This window comes from Nyctereutes procyonoides, unplaced genomic scaffold (genome assembly GCF_905146905.1).
Source record: "Nyctereutes procyonoides isolate TBG_1078 unplaced genomic scaffold, NYPRO_anot_genome, whole genome shotgun sequence".
Lineage (NCBI taxonomy): Eukaryota > Metazoa > Chordata > Mammalia > Carnivora > Canidae > Nyctereutes > Nyctereutes procyonoides.
The window spans coordinates 1227668-1248443 of record NW_026575124.1 but is presented as its reverse complement, the minus strand read 5'-3'; the positions used below and the strand labels follow the sequence as shown (position 1 = coordinate 1248443).

The 20776-nt window shown below is 57.6% G+C and overlaps 1 protein-coding gene across 1 annotated transcript in view; it reads left to right on the top strand.

Moving 5' to 3' along the window:
* Nucleotides 1-2238: 2238 nt before the first annotated feature.
* Nucleotides 2239-20776, top strand: part of FAIM2 (Fas apoptotic inhibitory molecule 2) — a 33347-nt gene continuing 14809 nt past the window's right edge. Inside the window, exons 1-11 of the mRNA XM_055336845.1 lie at nucleotides 2239-2499; nucleotides 5909-6104; nucleotides 8793-8887; nucleotides 9323-9387; nucleotides 9773-9826; nucleotides 15804-15854; nucleotides 16180-16219; nucleotides 16737-16774; nucleotides 17318-17405; nucleotides 17692-17787; nucleotides 19411-19464. Of these exons, the coding sequence (XP_055192820.1) occupies nucleotides 2485-2499; nucleotides 5909-6104; nucleotides 8793-8887; nucleotides 9323-9387; nucleotides 9773-9826; nucleotides 15804-15854; nucleotides 16180-16219; nucleotides 16737-16774; nucleotides 17318-17405; nucleotides 17692-17787; nucleotides 19411-19464 (792 nt within the window). The 5' untranslated portion in view covers nucleotides 2239-2484. The remainder of the gene's footprint in view (nucleotides 2500-5908; nucleotides 6105-8792; nucleotides 8888-9322; nucleotides 9388-9772; nucleotides 9827-15803; nucleotides 15855-16179; nucleotides 16220-16736; nucleotides 16775-17317; nucleotides 17406-17691; nucleotides 17788-19410; nucleotides 19465-20776) is intronic.

The window sequence follows — 20776 nt, the reverse complement described above, 5'->3', positions numbered from 1 at the left end:
AAGGTCTATGTCAGAGGTGACAATTGCCAAGGAAGGAAAAATAAAGCTGGGTCAGGGAAGAGACTGTCCAACGAGCTGGGTGGGGGTATGTTGGTGGCATTGTGACTTACATAGGATCAAAAAGACCTCCCCGAGAAGGTAATGTCTGAGCAGAGCCATGAAGTAAGTGAAGGAGTGAGCCATACAGCAGTCTGTAGATATTCCAGGCAGAGAACATAGCAAGTGCAAAGGCCCTGAGCTAACAGCATGCGGAGCCGGTTAAGGAACAGCCAAGAGGCCTGTGTGGCAGGAATGGAGTAAATGGGGAGAGAAGGAGCAAGTGAGATTCACAAATAAACTCAGGCCTACATGAATTCAGGCTCTGGGTAACACCATATGTCTGGGTAATCCGTCATAGCTAGGACTCACTGAGTGCATTCCGCATGCCTGGCACAGTACTCAGTCCTGCGGACGTAAAAACTGCTAGACAGGATCTCTTAGAATCTACCAGGAGACAGACAAAGAAACTCCACGGTGCCACGTGGCAGGTGCTATGAAACTATGGAAGCAAATATTCAACCAGGACTAGGGGCCATGGGGGCTTCCTGGAGGAAGTGGCACTTGAGTTGTCAAATAGGAGAAAAAAACTACTCCAGAACACAGATTCGGAGAGGGGAAGGGGCAGGCCAGGCTGACTTTGGGCAGTAGTGGGGTAGGGGTGGGGGTGTGGACCCATGACAACAGATTGTAGGAGGAAGGGGTGGGGAGAAGGGCTGGGGGAGACAGGGAGGGGGCAGGAAGAAGGATGGGGAGGGCCTCGGCTTTGCAAGGGCGGAGAGAGCCTCTAGACAGGGGGGCCTCGGCTTGGGTAAGCATGTGGGCAGTTGGTAGCTACAGGGTAGGGCACAAAGGGTGAAGAGAGCTGGAATCAAGACTCAGTAAGTTACCTGCCCACCAGGGCTCTGCTTTCTTAGTGTCATGAGGTGGGTCTGGCTGGGAGGTGACAGGGAAGCAGAAGGTAAGGAACTACACACCCCCCCCCCCCCCCGTCCCCTCGCATCAGCCTTGGTTTCTTTTTTTTTTTTTTAATTTTTTTAAAAATTTTTATTTATTTATGATAGTCACACACACACACAGAGAGAAGCAGAGACATAGGCAGAGGGAGAAGCAGGCTCCATGTACCGGGAGCCCGACGTGGGATTTGATCCTGGGTCTCCAGGATCACGCCCTGGGCCAAAGGCAGGCGCTAAACTGCTGTGCCACCCAGGGATCCCCAGCCTTGGTTTCCCATCCCATCCTAGGAGGTTCAGATCCCTTAAGGCAGATTATCCTCACCCTGGGGCAGCCCAAGACACTCGGGGAGGAGATTCCTCAGGTAATAATAACTCGCACGCTGGCCCCACTTTGTGGTCTGCAGCTGGCTTCCACCGCCAGAGCCTGCGTGTCCGCAGTCAGTCTGGGATGGCAGAGCTCCTCCTTGCCCTAGGAGATGCTGCAGCTCCGGGAGATTAAGGCCTCGCCAAAGTCACAAGGCCAGTGGGTGATTAAATTGGGAATCCAGCCCAGCTCTTGAGATTGCAAACTCCACAGTGCCACTGCGGCAGCTTTGGAAGACAGGGCCTGGGGATGGCCGATTCCCAAGGACAAGCCTGGGAAAGGGGATGCGCGATGGGCTCCTGAATGGGGTGGGGGGGGGGAGACAGAGGCAGGGGTGATGGAGGCTGAGCGTGGAGGCAGAAAGGGAGCAGTTGGAGGATGAGGGGATGGAGGTTGGAGAGATTTTGAGACAGAACTAGAGGTCTTTCCGGAAAGGCCGGGTCAAAGGGTGCAGCAGAGTTGAAGAACACAGCAGCTGAATCCTCCCACACCAGGCCTCTGTGACCAGGAAGGGGGGGCCGTTGCTCCCATTTCACAGGCGGGCAAACGGAGGCAAGAGAGGTGCTCACTGGCTTGCCCAAGGACCCACGGGAATCTGGGGCCCGGGGGCCCTGTTGGGAGCGGGGAGGGTAGACCAGCGTGGGAGACTTCCCCATCCGCGGTGGCTGATGAACAGGAGCGGAGGGCGGTGGTGGAGACAGAAATCAGGGAGGGCGCGGGGGAGGCGCGGCCGGAGAGAGCCTGGTGCTGGGCTGAGGCCTGACACCCGGCTCCGGTTCCAGCCGCGGCATCGGCTGCTCGGGTGTCACGGTCCCCGCCTCCCGCGCCCCGCGGACCCATCCACTCGCCCCGCAGCGCGCGCTCCCGGCCGGGATGGGGGCCCCGGGGGGGGGGGCGGGGGGCGCTGCGCCGCCTCCTCCCGCCGGGAATCCGCAGCGGCCTCCGCAGCAGCCTCCCGCCGCCGGCCCCCTCCTCCTCCCGCGCCGGAATGGTACATTCCGGTCCGCCTGGCCCGGCTGCAGTGGATGTTGCTAGAACCCACGCGGAGGAAGGAAGAGACGCAGGCAGGCTGCGGTGACCCAAGCGGCCGCCCCTGCCTCAGGGACCCCTTCCCGGAGACACGGCACCATGACCCAAGGAAAGGTACCGGCATCTCCCCCCACCTGCACCGTCCTCCACCCGTGGGCTCCCAGCTCCCTGGCATCCCAGGCAAACTCTCTGGACCACTCTGAGCATCCTCCCCGGGCGCTGGGGCCACGGTCCTCTGTGGTCCCTGCTGAAGTCCGAGGACCAAAGGCCCCTTTCAAGGAATGGGTTGGGGCCTTTTCCTGCCCAGCAGGCCCACCTCTCCTGCCTCCCCGCCCCCGGGGGGGCTTTGGCATCTTAGGACCCTTCAGGTTCCCTTGAGGAATCAGCCTGGGTGTCCAGGGTGTGGTTGGGGGGACCGGTGGAGGGCACCTGAGTGAGCCCCGAGGGGCCATGCCGATCCTGCACCTTCCTCTGCTCCAATCTCAATCCCAGCCACATTATGCTCATCTTTCGCCTCTCCACAGTGACACCCCCCACCCCAGTCTCTGTCGTTATTCCACACCTGGACACATCCCTTGTGGTTGGGGTGGGGAGGCATTTACTATGTCAACCCTGCATCAAGATGCTCTAATTTTTGTTTTTGTTTTGGCTGGGCATGGGACTAGATGGGACCAGATAAAACGTCTTCTCTTTTTTCCCCAGTTCTAGGCCTGAAATGGAGGGGAGGGGCTGGGGCAGAGACTTGGCTGGCCTAGTGTGGTTACATAACATCAACAGCCTGTGGAATTATACAACAAGCAGGGCCTGGGGCAAGGGGGGAGGGTCCTCTGGCCCTCTGTTTTGGGGGTGCTAAGGATTGGGCAGAGAAAACAGAAGAGGAACCTCCCTTGCACTCCCCCTTCTTTTCTCCAAGATGAGCCTCAGAGCCAATGGCATCTTTCCTTGGGCTCTCAGATCCTCCTCTCCCTGTTTTTAAGCTCCTGAGACCTCAAAATGATGTCATTGGGTGATACCACCTCCTGCCACTGGGCAGACCTCACTTGGGAATGCCGGATGTGTGTGTGTGTGTGTGTGTGTGTGTGTGTGTGTGTGTGTGTGTGTGTGGTCTGTGTAGGGGAGGCAGGGCCCTGGAGGCCCTGGAGCTGATCAGCAGGGTGGGGGCTGGGGAGGAGGACCTGTTCTGGACAGGGCTGAAGTCAGAGGTGCCAATCCATTTCCTGGGGCTGGGCTCAAAGGACCTTGATTCTGTTGGGCTGAACTGGATTTTCCTGGATGTGACCCTTCTGGTCTGGGTGATGAAGGAGGTCAGGAGAGTGGGAGGGCATCAGGTGTGGGGTGGGGGGCATTCCCAGAGGCCTAGGCTCTACAAGGTTCTCTTCCCTAAGGATGTGCATTGTGGTGAAAATGAAGAGCTTCCACCCCCCACTCCCCCACCGCTGCTGCTGATTCCACCCCCACCCCCACCCCCCCAGTCACTTTGCTGACACTGCTTCCTGTCCTGGGGTGAATGCCCTGCATTGCCCCTGCCTCCTCTGCCTCTCCCCTCCAGCTTGCTCACAGGCTTTCTGGCGATGGAGAAGAACCTCCATTTCAGTGGTCCTTAGGCCTACATGGAGGCAAGAGATCTTCCGGTGCTCACTCACGTCTGGGCCGCCTCAGCCAGAAGCACCCTGAGAAGAAGGAACTCTGCGGCCCTTGCTCTACTGCCCTTTGGGTTTAATGCGTTCTTTCTGAAGCCCAACCTCACTCCCATTCATTCTGTCCCCATTCTGAGGTTCAGTCCTCCTACCACCTCCTCCCCCACTGTCTACCCTCTCTGGGTGGCATTCGGGCCCTCCTGGCTCACATCCTGTCACCAAGGCTTAAGCGGACACTCTAGGGGCAAGTGTAACGGAGTGTAAAATATAGACTTGAGTGTTCAACCTGCCACAGTACATTTCCCTCTGGGCCTCAGTTTCCTCTTCTGTAAAATGAAAGAAAGGGCTGAACTAGATGCCTGCTTCCAGCGTGACAGGGTGCGGTTCTGTTCTGGTTTAGGAGAGAGGCTGGGGTTCCAACAGCATGAGGCCAAAACAGGACCCTTTCCTTTTACCTGGCACTTCTTGCCCTTCCTGCAGTCCCCATCCTTCCTCGGGGCTCGCCAGCCTCACCTTCTCACTGTCATCTCCAGCCCAACACCTGTCCCAGTAGCACCTGGTCTCTGCAGCCCAATGGGCTGTGCAAGTGTGGCTTCATGAGCTTGGACACTTCATTCTTCTCTTCTGAGCCTTAGTTCCCTTGTTTTATTTATTTATTTATTTATTTATTTATTTATTTATTTATTTATTCATTCATTCATTCATTCATTCATGAGAGACACAGAGAGTGAGGCAGAGACACAGGCAGAGGGAGAAGCAGGCTCCCTGAGGGGAGCCTGATGCGTGACTCGATCCCAGGGTCCCAGGATCACGCCCTGAACCAAAGGCAGACGCTCAACCACTGAGCCACCCAGGTGCCCTCCTTCGTTAGTTTTTTTTTTTTAAGATTTTATTTATTTATTTATTCATGATAGACAGAGGGAGAGGCAGAGACACAGGCAGAGGGAGAAGCAGGCTCCATGCCAGGAGCCCGACACGGGGCTCAGTCCCGGGACTCCAGGATCACACCCTGGGCCAAAGGCAGGCATTAAGCTGCTGAGCCGCCCAGGGATCCCCTCCTTCGTTAGTTTTTATACCAGCTTCAGTGTGTTCCCCGGGGCCAGCCCCGACCCTCCTGGAGCTCAGTTCTCCCATCTATGAAAAAAAGGTAGAGTCTTTCCCTGTCACCCCCCAGCTTTATTGGGGTATAATTGACAAATAGAAATTATATATATATATATTTATACATATATATTTAAGGTATACAGCTTGATGTTTAGATATATGTATATATGGTGAAATGATCACAGTCGAGCCAGTGAACAGAGCTATCACTTCACAGTTACCTTTATGTGTGTGTGATGAGAACGCTTAAGATCCACCCTCTCAGCAAATTTCAAGTATACAATACAGTATTGTTAACTATAATCACCATGCTGTACATTAGATCTCCAGAACTTATTCATCTTGCACAATGGAAACTTTGTGCCCTTTGACCACCATCTTCCCATTCCCCCCACCCCCCACCCCTGACAACCACCATTCTGCTCTGTTCTTCTATGAGTTTGGCTACTTTCCATCCCCAATATAACTGATCTCATGCAGTTTTTACCTTTCTGTGTCTCGCTCATTTCACTTAGCATAACATCCTCCAGGTTCACCTATGTTGTCGCAAATGGGAGGATTTCCTTCTTTCTTAAGGCTGAATAATATTGCACACCCTGCACAAAACAGGGAGACTCTTGTCTGTACCCCCACCCTTCTAGGTGAGAAAGTACCCAGGGAAGTCCCAGAAATTAGGAGCAGGTGAGAATACCCATGGAAGTTCCAGAAAGCAGAAGCTGGTGAGGAGGATTTGGAAGGCACCCTTTCCCTGGTGACTGTCTCTGTCTGCCTCTACTCCACAGATCTCCGTGGCTAATAAGGCCCCCGGGACGGAGGGGCAGCAGCAGGCCAATGCTGAGAAGAAGGAGACTCCAGCAGTGCCCTCGGCCCCGCCCTCCTACGAGGAGGCCACCTCTGGGGAGGGGCTGAAGGCAGGGCCCTTCCCCCCAGCCCCTTCAGCTGTGCCTCTCCACCCCAGCTGGGCCTACGTGGACCCTAGTAAGTCTCTCAGCTCCTGGAGGCAGGAGCATTAGGGGGAGCAGTGGGCCCAGAAGAAAAACCTGGGTAGAAGGAAGTTGCCCATAAATAGATGCATTGTGTGGTTATATGAGGCCCTGTTGTCAAAGGCTTGGGCTTTGGTGGGCTATTCCAAGGGTAGGTCAAGGAGAACTCTGGGAAGAGGGAGAGACATCGTGTCTGCAGTCACAGTACTCTTGGATGGGGAAGAGCGGATTTTTTTCAAGTCCCCAAGCTAGGGCAACTCGAAGGGACAGATGGGGAGAAAAAAACAGGGACTATTCTAGAAAGGCTCTTCTCAAAGAAAGGGGTGCAGAAGAAGGATGGGGAGAGTGGACACAGGAAGGGGCAGGGTAAAGCTGTGAGTGGGGATGCAGTGTGTTTCCATGTGGGCTGATCTGAAACCAGAGTGGGGACATGTCCCCATGAAGGCCCCAGGGCTGGTGGGGCCAGGGGTCTGAGGATCACTTCACCCTCACTTTCCCTGTCTCTCTTCCCTTCTCCAAGCCTTTGTTGGGGACAGGAGGATATGAGGTGGGGAAGGTGTGTGGGTGCCAGCCTTCGTGCCCCTCGTGGCGGGGCGTAATTCATAGGCAGACTCACCCAGGCGAACTCCAGCTCCTTGCAGACCAAGACTCACAGCCAGTGGGAGCCCCTGTTGGGTTGAGCAGCTTGTGAGAGCTTTGCCTCAGGGCTGGGAACATGCAGCTCCGACAAGCTGTAAGGAAGGGCCCCCTCTCAAATCTTCCTCGGCCCCTGCGGCCTCCCTCAGCAGCCCCTTCCGACCCACCCACCCACCCAGTCCCATCGTATCAACTCCCACCCTCCCCAGCAGAATTCTAGAAGGCATGTCAAGAACAATGCCTCCGACAGAGCCTCTACTCACCAGGAGTGGCCACCATGGTCCGCACCCCTTACCACAAACCCCCTCAGTCCAGAGCCAGGCAAACCTACCCCACTGTGACCTACTGGAGGGCCAGTGAAGGTCTGGCATTTGTGGGAGCCCTTCTCACTGCCCCGGATACACACGGGAAGGCTTTCTCTCTCCTCTTCTCTGTGGCCTGGCCATTCAGGCCTGGGCAGGGGGTGTAGACAGAACATGAAAGAGAAGTGAAGGATTAAGGGAGGGTCTCCAGGCCCCAGGTGTGCAGCGAGCTTCCCCTCGCCCCCTTCCTCCGTTTCCATTTCCAGGTTGCCCAGACTAGCCCCTTAAGAAAGGGTTTCCAGGGAACCATCGGGGCAGGAAGGAAGTTCCTTTCAGTCAACATATGACAAACATTTCTAAGGGTGTGCCACGCGCTGTGTCCAGCACTCAGCTAAATTCCTAGGGACATGCTGATTTGCAAGACTTGCCCTCCCAGACCTGACTGTAGAGACAAGTAGGCAGACGAGTACCACACAGTGGAGATGCGGTGACAGAGGCCTAGGCAGCTTGCCGAACCCACCTGGCAGTCAGGGAAGACTGCCTGGACAAAGGGGTAGCCACGCTGAGTCCTGAAGGACGACGAGAGTCAGCCTGGTAAAGAGGCAGCGAAATGAGTGTTTGGGTTGAAAGAATATGACATGTGGAGGCCCAGAGGCAAGAAAAAAAAAATAGAGCCAGGCTGGAGAAAAGTAGGAGAGAGGAATGTGCACCGGGGCTGAGCGCTCAGGGGAGGCTGTGGTGGCTTTGGTAAGGGACCTGAATGTGAGCAAAAGGCAGTGGGGAGCCTCAGAGAGCTTGACGCAGGGTCAGCTTTGAAAGACCAACACTGACGCTTTTGCCGTGGGGGGTAGGACCCTGGACGAATGGCAGGAAGGGCCCCTGGAATCGAAATGACAGTGGAAGAGAACAGAGCAGAGGCCTCTGGAATGGCCCAGCTGACGGGTGCAGAGGAGAGGGCAGCATGGTCCCCACCAGGCCCGGGGCCATAGGCTTTCACTTCCATCTAGTTTTGTCCCCGTGTGTCAACTGGTGTCAACCAGAGTGTCAACTGACCCGTATCATAGAAGAGACCCGGAGATGCTGGTGACTGGCTCAAGGTCACACCGCTGGTCAGTCTTAGAGGAAGAAGACTGTGTGGCTGTGGATCCCATGCTCTTCCAAAGGCCTGACATCTGGGTTCTGAGTTCTGAGAGCTGACCCCCAAACTTCATCCCCTCCTTGCCCTGTCTTGGCTTTACTCCCCCCTCCAGGCTTCCCCCTGCCTTGATTCCCAGCTGGAGTGCCAGCAGGTGCTTCCTTCCCACCGGGTCCCCAGGTCTCACCCCAAGGGTCTCAGAGCAAGTGGGGGTAGGACCTCCAACCCTGGATGTGCAGGGTGGCCCTGGGAGAGTTGCTGTCCCTCTCTGGTTCTTAGCCACAAGGGAGCCAGCACGTCCAGGGAGGAGTAGGGAACGCTAGAGGAGAGGGTCGCTCATAGGCAGGCCTTGGCCCCCGGGGAGCCCCAACCAGCGTGCATGAGGGGGAGGGGAGGTGACGGTTTATTCTCAGGACTCAGGCAGGAGAAGCAGGTGGGGAGAGATCTGGGGATGGGATGGGGTGTGGTGGGAGGTTTGGAACGGGGCTAGAGAGACAGGCTCGCCGGGTCCAGAGAGCCACTTTGACCAAAGTCAGCTTCGAGCAGGTGGCCGTTGGGGGCAGCGTATATATGTGTGGGAGCCCTCATGGCCCTCCCCATGTCCATCCAGACAGTTATGAGAATGGCTTCCCCACCGGAGACCATGAGCTCTTCACCACCTTCAGTTGGGACGATCAGAAAGTTCGCCGAGTCTTCATCAGAAAGGTAACCGCCTCCCCCCAACTTTCCAGGACTGGTGGGTTAGGTTGGGGGAGTCCCTTGAGGAGACCCTGGCCCATCCCTCAGTCTGCAGGGGTCTGCAGAGGCCACCCCTGGCAGACAGCACCTGCTGGGAGGTGCATCCTTGGGCTTCACCCCACCGCCCCTTGCTACGCCGAAACTGTGTCTCATCCTCTCTGTAGATGCGTGGGGCCTCTTGTCCTGTGGGGGTGGGCTCTGGAGCATCTTTGCCCTTCTTCCACCTTGTCCTGGGTCCCCTTCCACCTTGTCAGTGACCCCTGAGAGGGAAAGTGGAGGGCACGGGATGCAGGTTCTGGAGAGGACATGGGTCGCTGGGAAGCTGAGCCTCACTGGGGGCCCAAGTCTCCCTGGCCTCAAGTGGGGCTCCCCAAGCTGAAAAGAACTCCCTCCCCCCCCTAGGTCTATACAATCCTGCTGATCCAGCTGCTGGTGACCTTGGGTGTCGTGGCTCTCTTTACCTTCTGGTGAGTGGGCAATGTGGCCCGGCACCTTCCAGGTCGGCCGTGGCGAGGCCCGACTCTCCGGGAATGTTGGGGCAACGGATGCCCTTGTGCTGGGGAAGAACTTCAGGTAGTGCCCACGGAGGAGTCCTCCGTCCCCCGGGGGAGGAGCTAGTGCCTTCCAGGGCGACAGGTGCCTGGGAAGCAGTCATTCCTCTCAGATCTTCCAGCCCCACAGCCAGGCACCTCCACGCCTCGGCCCAGCCCGGGACTGGGGCTGGGGCTCCCTCTGCCACTGGGGTGCCTCCCTGCTTTCTTCTCGTGGGTCCCGTGAGCCGTGGGGGGCAGGCGCAGATGTGGAAATGGAGACAGGGTAAATTCTGATTCTCTCGCCCTCCTTTCTCTGCAGTGACCCCGTTAAGGACTACGTGCAGGCTAACCCAGGATGGTACTGGGCATCCTAGTGAGTATACCCCAGGCCTCCCTTGCCAGAGAACCCTCAGTGGCACGAGGTGGGACGTCTCTGCTGACAGATTCCAAGCCCATGGCCCTTCTCCCCTCTAAAGGAAGACTGTCCTCACAAGAGCATGGCCGGGGGGGCCCTTGTGGTGTTTAGATCCGAGGGGGAGGGACGACAGGCACAGGTTCTGGTGCTCGCACAACGAGGAGAGGGTGGGGCTGGGGCCCTGGCTAGAGAGACCCAGACCTTGGCCCTGAGGGGAAGGGGAGCTGGAACACCTTGACCCACACTAATGATGATGTTGCTACTCTTATTAGCATTGTTATTAATGCTTATGGATTATTAATCATAATAGCTACCACTTACAGGTGCCTAATGAGGGCTGGGCCTTGTTCTGTGTGCTGGATGCACAGTATTGCATTCGATCCTCAAGTCGGCTGGGTATGATTACCTCAGAAAACTAAGGTTCAGAGAGGTTGAGTCATTTGCCCAAGGTCACACAGCTAGTCTGTGGCAGAGCTGGGATTCAAACCCAGGATGCAGGTTGAGGCTTGTGTTCTTAATCACTCTGCTTGGCAGATTCCCTTCTTCTCAAGCCGCTTGGCTCACCTGCTTGTCCTATACTCTGTAAGGAACACTGGCAGGGGACTTAAGGGGAGAAGTTTGACGGTGTAGGTGATTTTTGACCCTCTTATCTGGGCAATTAAGGGTCAACCTGGATAATCTACGGTAGAATTATCCTGGGCTCAGGGCGGATTCACTTGCACCTAAGCCCTCTTCAGCACCCACAGTGAGCTCGGCCCTGTACTGGGTACTGGGGTTGCTGGGTCAAAAGCCTCTGTAGGGGAAGGTAGTGAGCGGCACCAGGCTGCATGGGCTCGAGCAGCACTCAGAGGAGAGGAGGCAGGAGGGCGTGAGGTCGAGACACCCAAGCCCTCAGTCTGCTTTGGAGGGAGCGCCTCAGTGGAGACCGGAGTGGCTCAAGCAAAAGCACAGAAGGGGTCTGCACGTGGCATATTCGGTACATAAGGGACGAGACTGGCAGGGGACTAGAAGCCTCCATGTAGGGGAATCTGAGACATCTCAGAGAGCAGTGGAGGCTTATGGGGTGGCAGCTCTGAAAGGCTGGCAAGGAGCTTGCACACTACAGCTGTCCTACGCCTGCTCCTGGGTGGGGATCCGGTGGAGATGTTGGCTCAGCCCAAAGCCTTCTGGGCCGCCCCAAGCCCAGAACAGTTCTAAAGCTGGCCTTGATTAACACCAGCCAACCAGAAGCAGACGGGAAGGAGGCTCATCCTGGCCTCTGTGGCTCAGTCAGGTTGGGAGTCCCAGGGGAGAAGACCTTCTCACCCAGAGCCTTGCTTAGGGCATAGGACAGAGGGCCTGTCTGCAGCCCAGACAGAGAGGCGTACAACTGGGGGAACTGGGAGGCTCTGTGTATAAAGCTAATGAGGCCCCAGGGACTGCCACCCGGGCCAGCCCACATGGCAGGTTGGCATGGCTCCCAGCACGTCAGCACCTCCTGGCACACCCGGGTACCCTGAGGACTCGAGAATGGAGTCCCCAGGCCCTTCACCAGGCCTTCTGTGGGAGGGTCCGCAGGACTGCACGTCCTGAGCAGACGGTGGCAGGGACGCAGCCGGGAATGAGCAGGCTAGGAAATGGGGACAGAGTCCACCCTGCTGAGGGTGGGCATGAGAATCTGGCCTGGGAACGAAGAGATTTAGCGGCCCTCTAGAAAAAAAGCAGAGATGCTCTCCCCGGCTCAGGGGTGGGTGGGGATGGGGATGGAGAGAAGTTGGGAGTGGGCATGGACCGTCTGCTTTGGATGGGGTGTCTCAAAGCCTTGGAGGTACTTGGGAACTCCACCACCGAGATGCTAGGCTTTTCTCCAGAAAGCCAGCCGGTGGCTCTGCCCTGCCCTCCCCCCCTCCCCACCCCTCAACTCTATCCACTTTGCTCCTAGAATCTGCTTCTGGGTCTGAGGCCTAGTGGGTCTCACCTCCTACAACATACCAAGCCCTTAACATCAGTAAGAATAAAACCGCTCTTTCTGTGTGTGTGAGGCCCTGTGCTAAGTGCTTCATAGGAATTTGTCATTTGATCCTCATAACAACCCTAGAAGGCGGATGCTGTGGTTATCCCCATTCTACTGATGAGGGAGTGAGGCTCAGCGGGAAGTCATTGCTTCCTAAGCAGCATTGTAGGGCTCTTCCTAAGAGCACTTCCCCTGAGTGCTCGGCTGCCTCCCTGCTGGCCCGGGATTGGCCCTAGAGCGGGACACTAGGAGGGGAGACGTTGGGTTTGGCCCCCACCTGCACCTCACTCCCCTGTTCTGACACTCTGTAAACAGACCATGGCTCCAGCCCAGGCCCTGGGGCCCGGCTCCGACATGCAAGTTAGTCTTTCTTTCCCTTCTGTGACTCATTCTCTGGCCCCTGGGGTGGCGGCCTTCCAGCACCCCGCTCCGCTCACTGCCTTCGCAGGGCCCCAGCCATCTCCCTTAGTGGGCTCTTGCCGTTTTGTCTGATTGCTCCCTCTGAGCCCTGGTAATGGGGGGGGCGAGGGGGCCCCGGGCAGAGGAGGAGACTGGGAGACCAGAGATGGGAGAGGTGGAGCAGAGCCTCTCCAGGAGGCGGGTTTCTAATTGTAACGACTCCCGAGTCCTCACCCTGTGCGGGGCCCTGTGCTCACTGCTGAGCACATGCTCTCAGCCAGTCCTGCTACAGCCTCTTGAATTGGTACCAGGATTCCTGTTTTACAAAGGAGGCAACAACAAGGCTCCGCAATTAAGTAACTTGCTCAAGGTCACACAATAGTGGCAGAGCTGCGCTAAGAATACTAAGAATACGAGTGGCAGGTTCCAAAGCTACATTGTAACCCCCAGGTGATGCCCCTCTGCCCTCCCTCCGACCCCCCTCAACCCACGAGGAGCTCTGGGCCAGAGAGGAAAGGAGACTGGCCCTTCTGCTTTGGCAGCTCCCATTCCTGCAGGGAGATGGAATTCACACCCAGGACGCACATAGACAAGGGTATTATTATTATCAATATTGCCGCAGTGACTGATCAATGACTCAAGTGAGACCAGAAGAGAGGGGATCCTGGACTGTTTCTCATCTGGGACAGGATGATTCTCCTGCCCCTCGCTGGTCCCTGGCACTAAGAACCCCTCAATCACCATGACAATTGTTCCACATCACTTGAGAGCCACTGATACTTATAGGAGAAGGTGAAGACGGAGAAGTCCTATTTGCCAAATCCAGTAGACTTTTCTCCACCCCTAAATCCCCTATGCTTTTGCATTTCATCCAGAAGTTATTTTTTTTTTAGATTTCTTTATTTATTTGTTTATGAGAGACACAGAGAGAGGCAGAGACACAGGCAGAGGGAGAAGCAGGATCCATGCAGGGAGCCTGATGCAGGACTCGATCCCAGAACCCTGGGATCATGACCTGAGCCAAAGGCAGACGCTCAACCACTGAGCCAACCAGGTGTCCCTCATCCAGAAGTATTTAAAGGTCACCTAACCATTGCCAGGCCCTGGGCAAATGGTAGGAATGTAAAATGACTAGGTCACTCCAGATGCTACATCTAGGTGGGGGTTCAGATGATCAAGCCCGTCGGGTGTGTGGGTGCTGGCCTCAGTTGAAGAATGTCCATGGTGCACGAGGGAGCCCCTCTAATCCCGGCCTTGGGCATCCCTGCCAGTTGGTCCTTTCCAGCAGGAGCAGAGTGCGGCAGGCACGTTATAAGGGCGCAGAGGGGAGGGGGAGGTACGTAGGGCAGATCTAGCAGGGCCTCACCCAGGTCTTTGGGAATTTTAAACAAGGGAGTCCCATGGTCGGATCTGTCACTCGGAGGGTGGGAGGTAGGGCTGGAGGCAGCAGGACCAGATAGAGAGAGAGGTGGCCCCACCTAAAAGGGTGGTATTGGGCATGGAGACAAGGTGACAGATCCGAGAGCTGCCTGGGTAGGAGGATCGGCAGGCCCAGGTGATTAATCGGGTGAGGCCGGTGAGAGTGAGGATGCTGAGCTCTCTGGTTGGGCGACTTGGATGCGCATGACGTCCTTGTCCTGTCCTCGCAGTAGGAGACACAGGAGCAGGGGCAGGGAGGAGGGCGAGTTCACTCCTGACCTGTTGGGTTTGGCACGGTTCTGAATGGCCATCTCTGCCGAGTTGGCAGTTGCCTATTCAGGTCTGAGGCTGAGAGGAAACATCTAGATCAGAATCAAGGGTGTGGGAGCCATGAACATCTGCCTGCTAGAGGGAATCCCGTGGAGGAGCAAGCCAGTCGGATGGGACCCGATATCAAAGGAACAGGGCATATTTAGATGCTCGGCAAGGAGACTGGGAAGGAGTGGCCAGGGAGGTAGGAGGGGACCCACAAGTGTGTCATTGTGGAACGAGGGGAACAATGGGAGTGAGCAGATGTTGAAAAGTCAGGTAAGACAGGGACTGACTAGTGTCACTTGGGCTCATCAAGGTCACAGGGATGTGGCAAAGCCAGCTCTCATTACGTGGGGCTGGGTTGGGATTTGTGGGGTTGAGGAGTAATGCGGAGATGGAGAAGGAGACAGTGAGGGGAGATAGATTTTTCTTTTTCTTAAAGATTTTATTTATTCATGAGAGACACAGAGAGAGGCAGAGACATAGGCAGAGGGAGAGGTGGGCTCCCATGGGGACCCGATGCAGAATTTGAACCCAGGACCCAGGGATCACGACCTGAGCCAAAGGCAGTTGCTCAACCACTGAGCCCCTCAGGTGCTCCAGGGAGATAACTTTTTGAAGAAGCTTGTCTGTGAGGCTGGATAAAGTGGCGTAGCTGGAACCAGGGAGGACATTGGCTGAAGATGGAACACAGCTGAGGAGGGTTGTATGGGAGGAGAGGCGCCAGCAGAAGGGGTGAGTTGTTGGAGCTAGAGAGGGCGAGGCAGTTGAGTGTGTGGGCCCGCAGCCCAGGCTGGGGAGATGGGCCTGGGATGGAAGACAGGAGGAGGGCCACGTAGATGCATGATACGAGACTTGCAGGTGGCAGGCGGGGAGCCGAGGGAGCCCCGCATCATCTCAGATCTTTCTGGGATGCATCAGGCCAGACCGTGCAGGAATGAGGCAGCCGGGAAGGATGGTTGGAATTGCTGCTGTGGGGGACAGGTGACGAACCGAGGGGCAAGGATGGCAGGCGCCGTGCTGAGGGCCCACTGGCGGCTGGAGACCGTGCATTGGTGGTGGCACCAATCTCATTGGGCACCCAAGAACAGGTCCCTTGGGTCCTCAGCCCCTCATCTTCCACCTCCTGGACTGGCCTTCACCTCCACTATTGTCTAAACAACCCTCGATCCTCTGCCCCTGTTGCTGAGGGCACCTGAGCTCCTTGCCCACCGTCCCCTGGACATGGCCGTGATCCAGAAATCCGCACAACAGGTACTTTCTGCTCGTGCCAGGGGCTGGCGGGGCAGATGAGGACCTTCCCCTGACTTGCTGGCAGGCCGGTAGGGTAGACCAAGAGCAAGTGGCAGGGGCATTACAGGTAGTGAGAAGGGTGGGAGGGGCTGCGGGGCGGCGTGGGCCGGTGGTCAGAAGCAGGCTCTCTGGAGAAGGTGCGAGGAGCCCATCAATCCTTATTCATAAAGCACTTAGTGCTCTGCTTGGCACACAGAAGACACCGTGGGCAAAGTTCCTGTGCGAAGTATCGGGAGCGTCGGGGAGGCCACCTTGGGTGGGGCAGCCAGCTGTCCCGTGGCATCCAGGACTCGGTACCTCCAGAAGCAGGCTCGTCCGAGTCCCGTTCCTGTCTTGGAATCGGACCAGCGGCCTGCCCATTGCGGCCTTCTAAGATGACTGTCATCCTAAACGACCCCCTCCCACCCGACCCATCGTACTGCCCGGCACCTGTGGGCGGGGGTGGCAGAGAGCAGAGTGAGCGGGACCGAGGGGCTCGGGGGCACAGCTGACCTGCCCCTCGTCTGTCTCCTTGTATAGTGCTGTGTTCTTTGCGACCTATCTGACCTTGGCCTGCTGCTCTGGACCTAGGTACGTGATGGCTTGAGGAGCAACTTGCGGGAACGTGAGCAGAATCTTGAAGGATCGGGCCCCAGGCTGCCTGCCATGGCGCGCTGTGCACCTGAGAGGGCTCTATCCCCCGGGCTCCATCCGGCCTGCCCTCCCGCCTCTTCGTTGCTGCCTCTGAGGCAGCAGCAGGGTGGCGTGGATCTACTGATGGGGATATATGGGGATGTGGCTGAGGGAAGGGGCTCCGAGGAGTGGGGATGGGGAGCCCCCCGCCCTGCTGCAGTGACCCAGCCTGTGGCTGTCGGCACCCCCCCTTCTCCTCTGAACTCAGTGGCTTGCCTTACAGGAGGCATTTCCCCTGGAACCTGATTCTCCTGACCATTTTCGTAAGTGATCTAGGGGTGGCTGGGGACAGATGCTGCGTGGGGACGGTGGGAGGCGGAAGGAGGGTGGGCTTCGAGGGCCAAGAAGCCTGGGCTGGGCATGTGCAATGTGAGCTCACTGGTGGAGGCAGGAGTATTTTCATCCCACTTCTGCTGCAAAGATGTCCTACCTTCCCTTTGCAAATGGGCTTAGTTTCCCCTTCCCCCAGCTCCATCCACTGTCCCTTTCCTTGGTGATGTTTTGAAGAGGTTCGAATGAGGCATCCTAGAGCCATGGCTAATGAAGAGTAGAGTAGAAAGCGAAGAGAGAGCAGGGCTGCAAAAGAAAGGAGGAGACAGCTAGCGCCGGCCCGTCGGGGACGCTCCTCACCAGGCCTGAGTTGTGCAAGTGAATGTGTGTGGGGGTGAGGCACATGCAGAGTTAAGGGGTGTGCAGGGGTGGAGGCCCAGGCCGGGCCTTGAAGGTGCCTGGGCCCCCAAAGGCCGAGTTCTGGAGCGTTCATCCTGCTTCTCCTTCCAGACCCTGTCCATGGCCTACCTCACTGGGATGTTGTCCAGGTAAAGGGGACAGACAGGTGGAGGGGGATGGGCCACACCCTGAAGGGAGCTGCCCCTGAACAGTGTCCCTTCAGAGAGCGTTAAGATGGGGAGGGGGTTCAGGCAGGCGGGAACATTGGCCCAGATCCCTTGTCTTGCACACTCAGCAGTGACAGCAGGACGTGGCCAGCTCAGTGGGGTGGAGGTGGGGAATGAGGGGACCAAGGTGACCTCTCTCAAGCTGTAGCTTGAAAGACCTCGGACCGGGTCAGACCCCATTTCCTGTAAGCCACCTCCCGGCAGCAGCACAAAGCCCTCCCCACCCTTCACTCCCACCTCTTCAGGATCCTTCCAACAGGAGTTTGAGTCGAAGCATGCTGGCGAGGGCAGGACCCAGGGAAGAGGTTAGGAAAGCAGAGAGAGGGGGTAGGACCCTGGGAAGGGAGAGCGTGGGGACCAGAGGTCTAGAGATCAGGGCCTGGCAGAGGAGGGTGGGCCTGGGAGGAGGGCCGGGGAGACCAGAAGCCCGGCCTGAAGCCGAGCCCCTGGCCCTGCGTCCTGCAGCTACTACAACACCACGTCCGTGCTGCTGTGCCTGGGCATCACGGCTCTCGTCTGCCTCTCAGTCACCGTCTTTAGCTTCCAGACCAAGGTCAGCTCTGGGGCTTGTGGGCAGGTCCTTGGGATGGTTGGGGGGTGGGGCTCCAATCTTGGGTCCCTGGCTACGGAGAGGTAGCCAAGAGGGTGAGAAGAGGGCGAGAAGGGTCTGGGGAGGCCACCTGGAGGAGGAATGCTGGCTTCTAGGGGGGAGCATGAGACAGCGGCCTGCTGCGTAGGCCCCAGCCTTCTTGCCAGTACGCTGCCCGGTTGGGGCCCCAGGAATGGCAGGCCGTCGTTCCGTGCGGGCCCAACAGCTGACGCCTATCCCTTCCCTGCAGTTTGACTTCACGTCCTGCCAGGGTGTGATCTTCGTGCTGCTCATGACTCTTTTCTTCAGCGGACTCATCCTGGCCATCCTCCTGCCCTTCCAATATGTGAGTCCCGGGTCTCCCGGTGGGACCCCGGGGAGGGAGAGAGAGCCTGCCTTGCCCAAGGGTGCCCTTTCCTCCCACACCCTCCAGGGAAGGCCCAGAGCCAAAGGCCTACAGCCTGCCATCCTGTCCAACCCTCCTGGCACCTGCCCTGGGCTTGTTGGCAGTATAAGCAAACAAACAGGGAGGCTTTTCTTGGCAGGCCTGGGCACCTGCTTGCACCATGAGCCATATCCGGCTTCACCTTTCTCATCCTCCCCTTGACGGGGGGAGGTGAGCCTGAGGGGGAGAGCACAGCACATTTAAACCCTGGGCAGGGGAGGGAGCACAGGAGCTCCATAGGGCCACCGAGCCCGGTCCCCTGGAGCTCTTGAGGGATCAGCCAAGGCCAGAGACAGAATCCGGCTGGCCAGGCTGGCAGGTGGGGCAGTGGGGCTCTGAGCCTACCCCCACCCCGTTAGAGTGTCAGTGGGGCCAGCCACATCTCAGCTGTCCGGTTGGCCCTGGGAAATCCAACTAGGACTGCACAGGGCTCACTGGTGACTGAGGCAGGCAGGCTGCTGCAGATGGAGAAGGGGCGGCTTGAGGGCATCCCTGGGAACCCAAGGGATGAAGCTATTAGACCCCTGCTAAGGGCTCAGTCATTATACCGCCCCAGCCCCCACCCAAGGCTCCTCTTAGCCACCTTTGGTGCATGATCTCCCCACTGCCCCTTTCTGTCAGCCTAGGAGCAGCATTCCTCTCCCCCACTTCCCCTTCCCCATCCTGCCCGGCCAGGCCCCCAGGGTATTGGCTGCAAGTCCAGGACATCAGGATTGGTTCTAGCATTTCCTTGGCACTTCCCAGGATCCTGTTGACGAAGGGAGGGGCCGGAGCTGGTCTGGGGGCCCTCTGTGTATCTAGGATGGGGGCGCGGTTACAGGAAGGGGCCTCAGAGCTTCAAAGAACCCTTTATTAACTCAGGTCAGGCTAATAGGGTGCTTGTGTTTCCAAGAATCTTCTGGGGGTAGGCCGTGTGGAGGGTGCATGACTGAAACTTGAAGGGTTTCCACACCCACCTGGGTGCCCCGAGACCTGGGGGAGCCAGGGTTGGGCAGGGTGCTGTGCCAGTCTCTGCGAGCAATCCCCTGCAGCCGGCAGGGACTCCAGAGGACCACCTCCCCCCACACACCTCTGAGCCCCCTACTGCTTCAGGCAAAGCTCCCCCCACAGAGGAACACACAGACCCCACACAGGACAGGGATGGGTTCGCACGGCAGGGAGGTAGCAGCCTGAAGCCAGGCTCAGGCCGAGGGTGACAGGGGTCCAACTGGATGAGTCTCCCTCATCCAGCCTGAGCCTGGGATGGTGCGTGCAGGGCACAAGTACCAATGGACTGGGAACTCCCCTGCCTGTCCCTCCACCATCACTGTCATCCTGGGGCTCCCCAGACCCCACCTGAGCACACAGAGAATCAAGGACCCCTCTCTGACCTGCTTCTTAGGGACTGCGGGGGAGGCATGGGGGTGCTATGAGAGACGGAATCCACTAGGGAGGTCTTGCTGTATCCTCTGGCCTCTGGACAAAGCAGGACCTCCCTGCCCCTTCACCCCCGCCACCCTGACTCCTTTCCTGCCTGCCCCACAGGTGCCCTGGCTCCATGCAGTGTATGCCGTGCTGGGAGCAGGCGTGTTTACGTTGGTGAGTGTGGCTCCCTGGAGATTCCCCCCCCCCCCCCGCCGCCGCACCTTCTTGGCCTCTGATCACCTCCCCAGGTCCCTCCACTGTCCCTGTCTTCCTCATAGTCCTCCTCCCTGACACCCCAGGAAGCTCCCGTGGGCGGGTCAGGGCTCAGTGCCGCATTCAGGGCTTCTCTGGGCAGGGGAGGAGGAAGGTCGTAACAACGGGATGAGGCCTTTAGACAGAGCTGAGGAGAGGCGGCCCTAGCTCGTGGGGAGGGCCCGTGCTGCTTGTGAGGGTGGGAGAATGAGGGTGCCCTGGCCGCGGGGACTAAGTTAGGCATTGCTCTCCTAGGGGTAATCCGGGAAGGCTTCTTGGAGTCAGGGAGATTCCAAGTGTGAGACATGCACTTAGCTCAAGCTTGTTCTTGGTTGTTCTCACCGAACTGAGAGCGTTGATGACCACGGTGGTGATAACAGTAATAGCTAATATTTACTGAGCCCTCCCCTTCCCTGCACCCCCCTACCCCGTCCCCAGCAAGCTCTCCGTGTGCATTTAATCCTCACCGTAACTCTATAAAATAGGTTCTATAGTTGTCAGATTCAGATGAGGAACCTGAAGCTCAGAGACTAAATGACTTGCCCAAGTTCATGCGGCATCCTAGGAAGTGGAGGGCCAGACCGGGAACCCGGATGGCCTGGCTCCAGAGCCCCGCTCTGGGTATGAGGCCACGTGGGGAGTGGCAAAGGGTGGCTGGAAGTAGGTGCCCGGGAGACAGGAAGAAGCCAGGGGCAGACGTCTGCCTGGAGCAGCCCACCGCAGGCCCTTTCCTCAGATGGGCTCCAAGCACCTGAATGTGATGGTGCCCCAGGCCCCACGCAGGTGAGCAAGCTCATCTTGGTGGCATCTTCTCAGGGAGCCTACAAGGTGAACATCCACCGCCAGCAGGAGCGGTGACCTGACCCTCCTGTCCCTCACTGGAATGTTCGGCTCAACTCAGTCTGGCCCGAGTTCTAGGCTTATTCACAGGTTCCACCGGCTTGTGGGTGACAGCCTGGGGAAGACATGGAGGACCAGAACTATGAGCAGATGTTTTGGGGGGTGCGGATTAGGAATGGGGGGTGGTGGTAGATGCATCATTCATTTCCACAGGTCTTTGTTGAGCACCTACTATGTGTGAGGTGCTAGGCTCTGTGTCCAGGGTGCCACGGTCAACAGGAGGAGCACAGTGCATGGCACATCATGGCATTCAGTAAAATACTGGCAGAATGAGTAAAGATGACCTTCAGGCTTGGAACTTGAGTCTGGAAGGGACTGAAAAGGGATCTAGTGA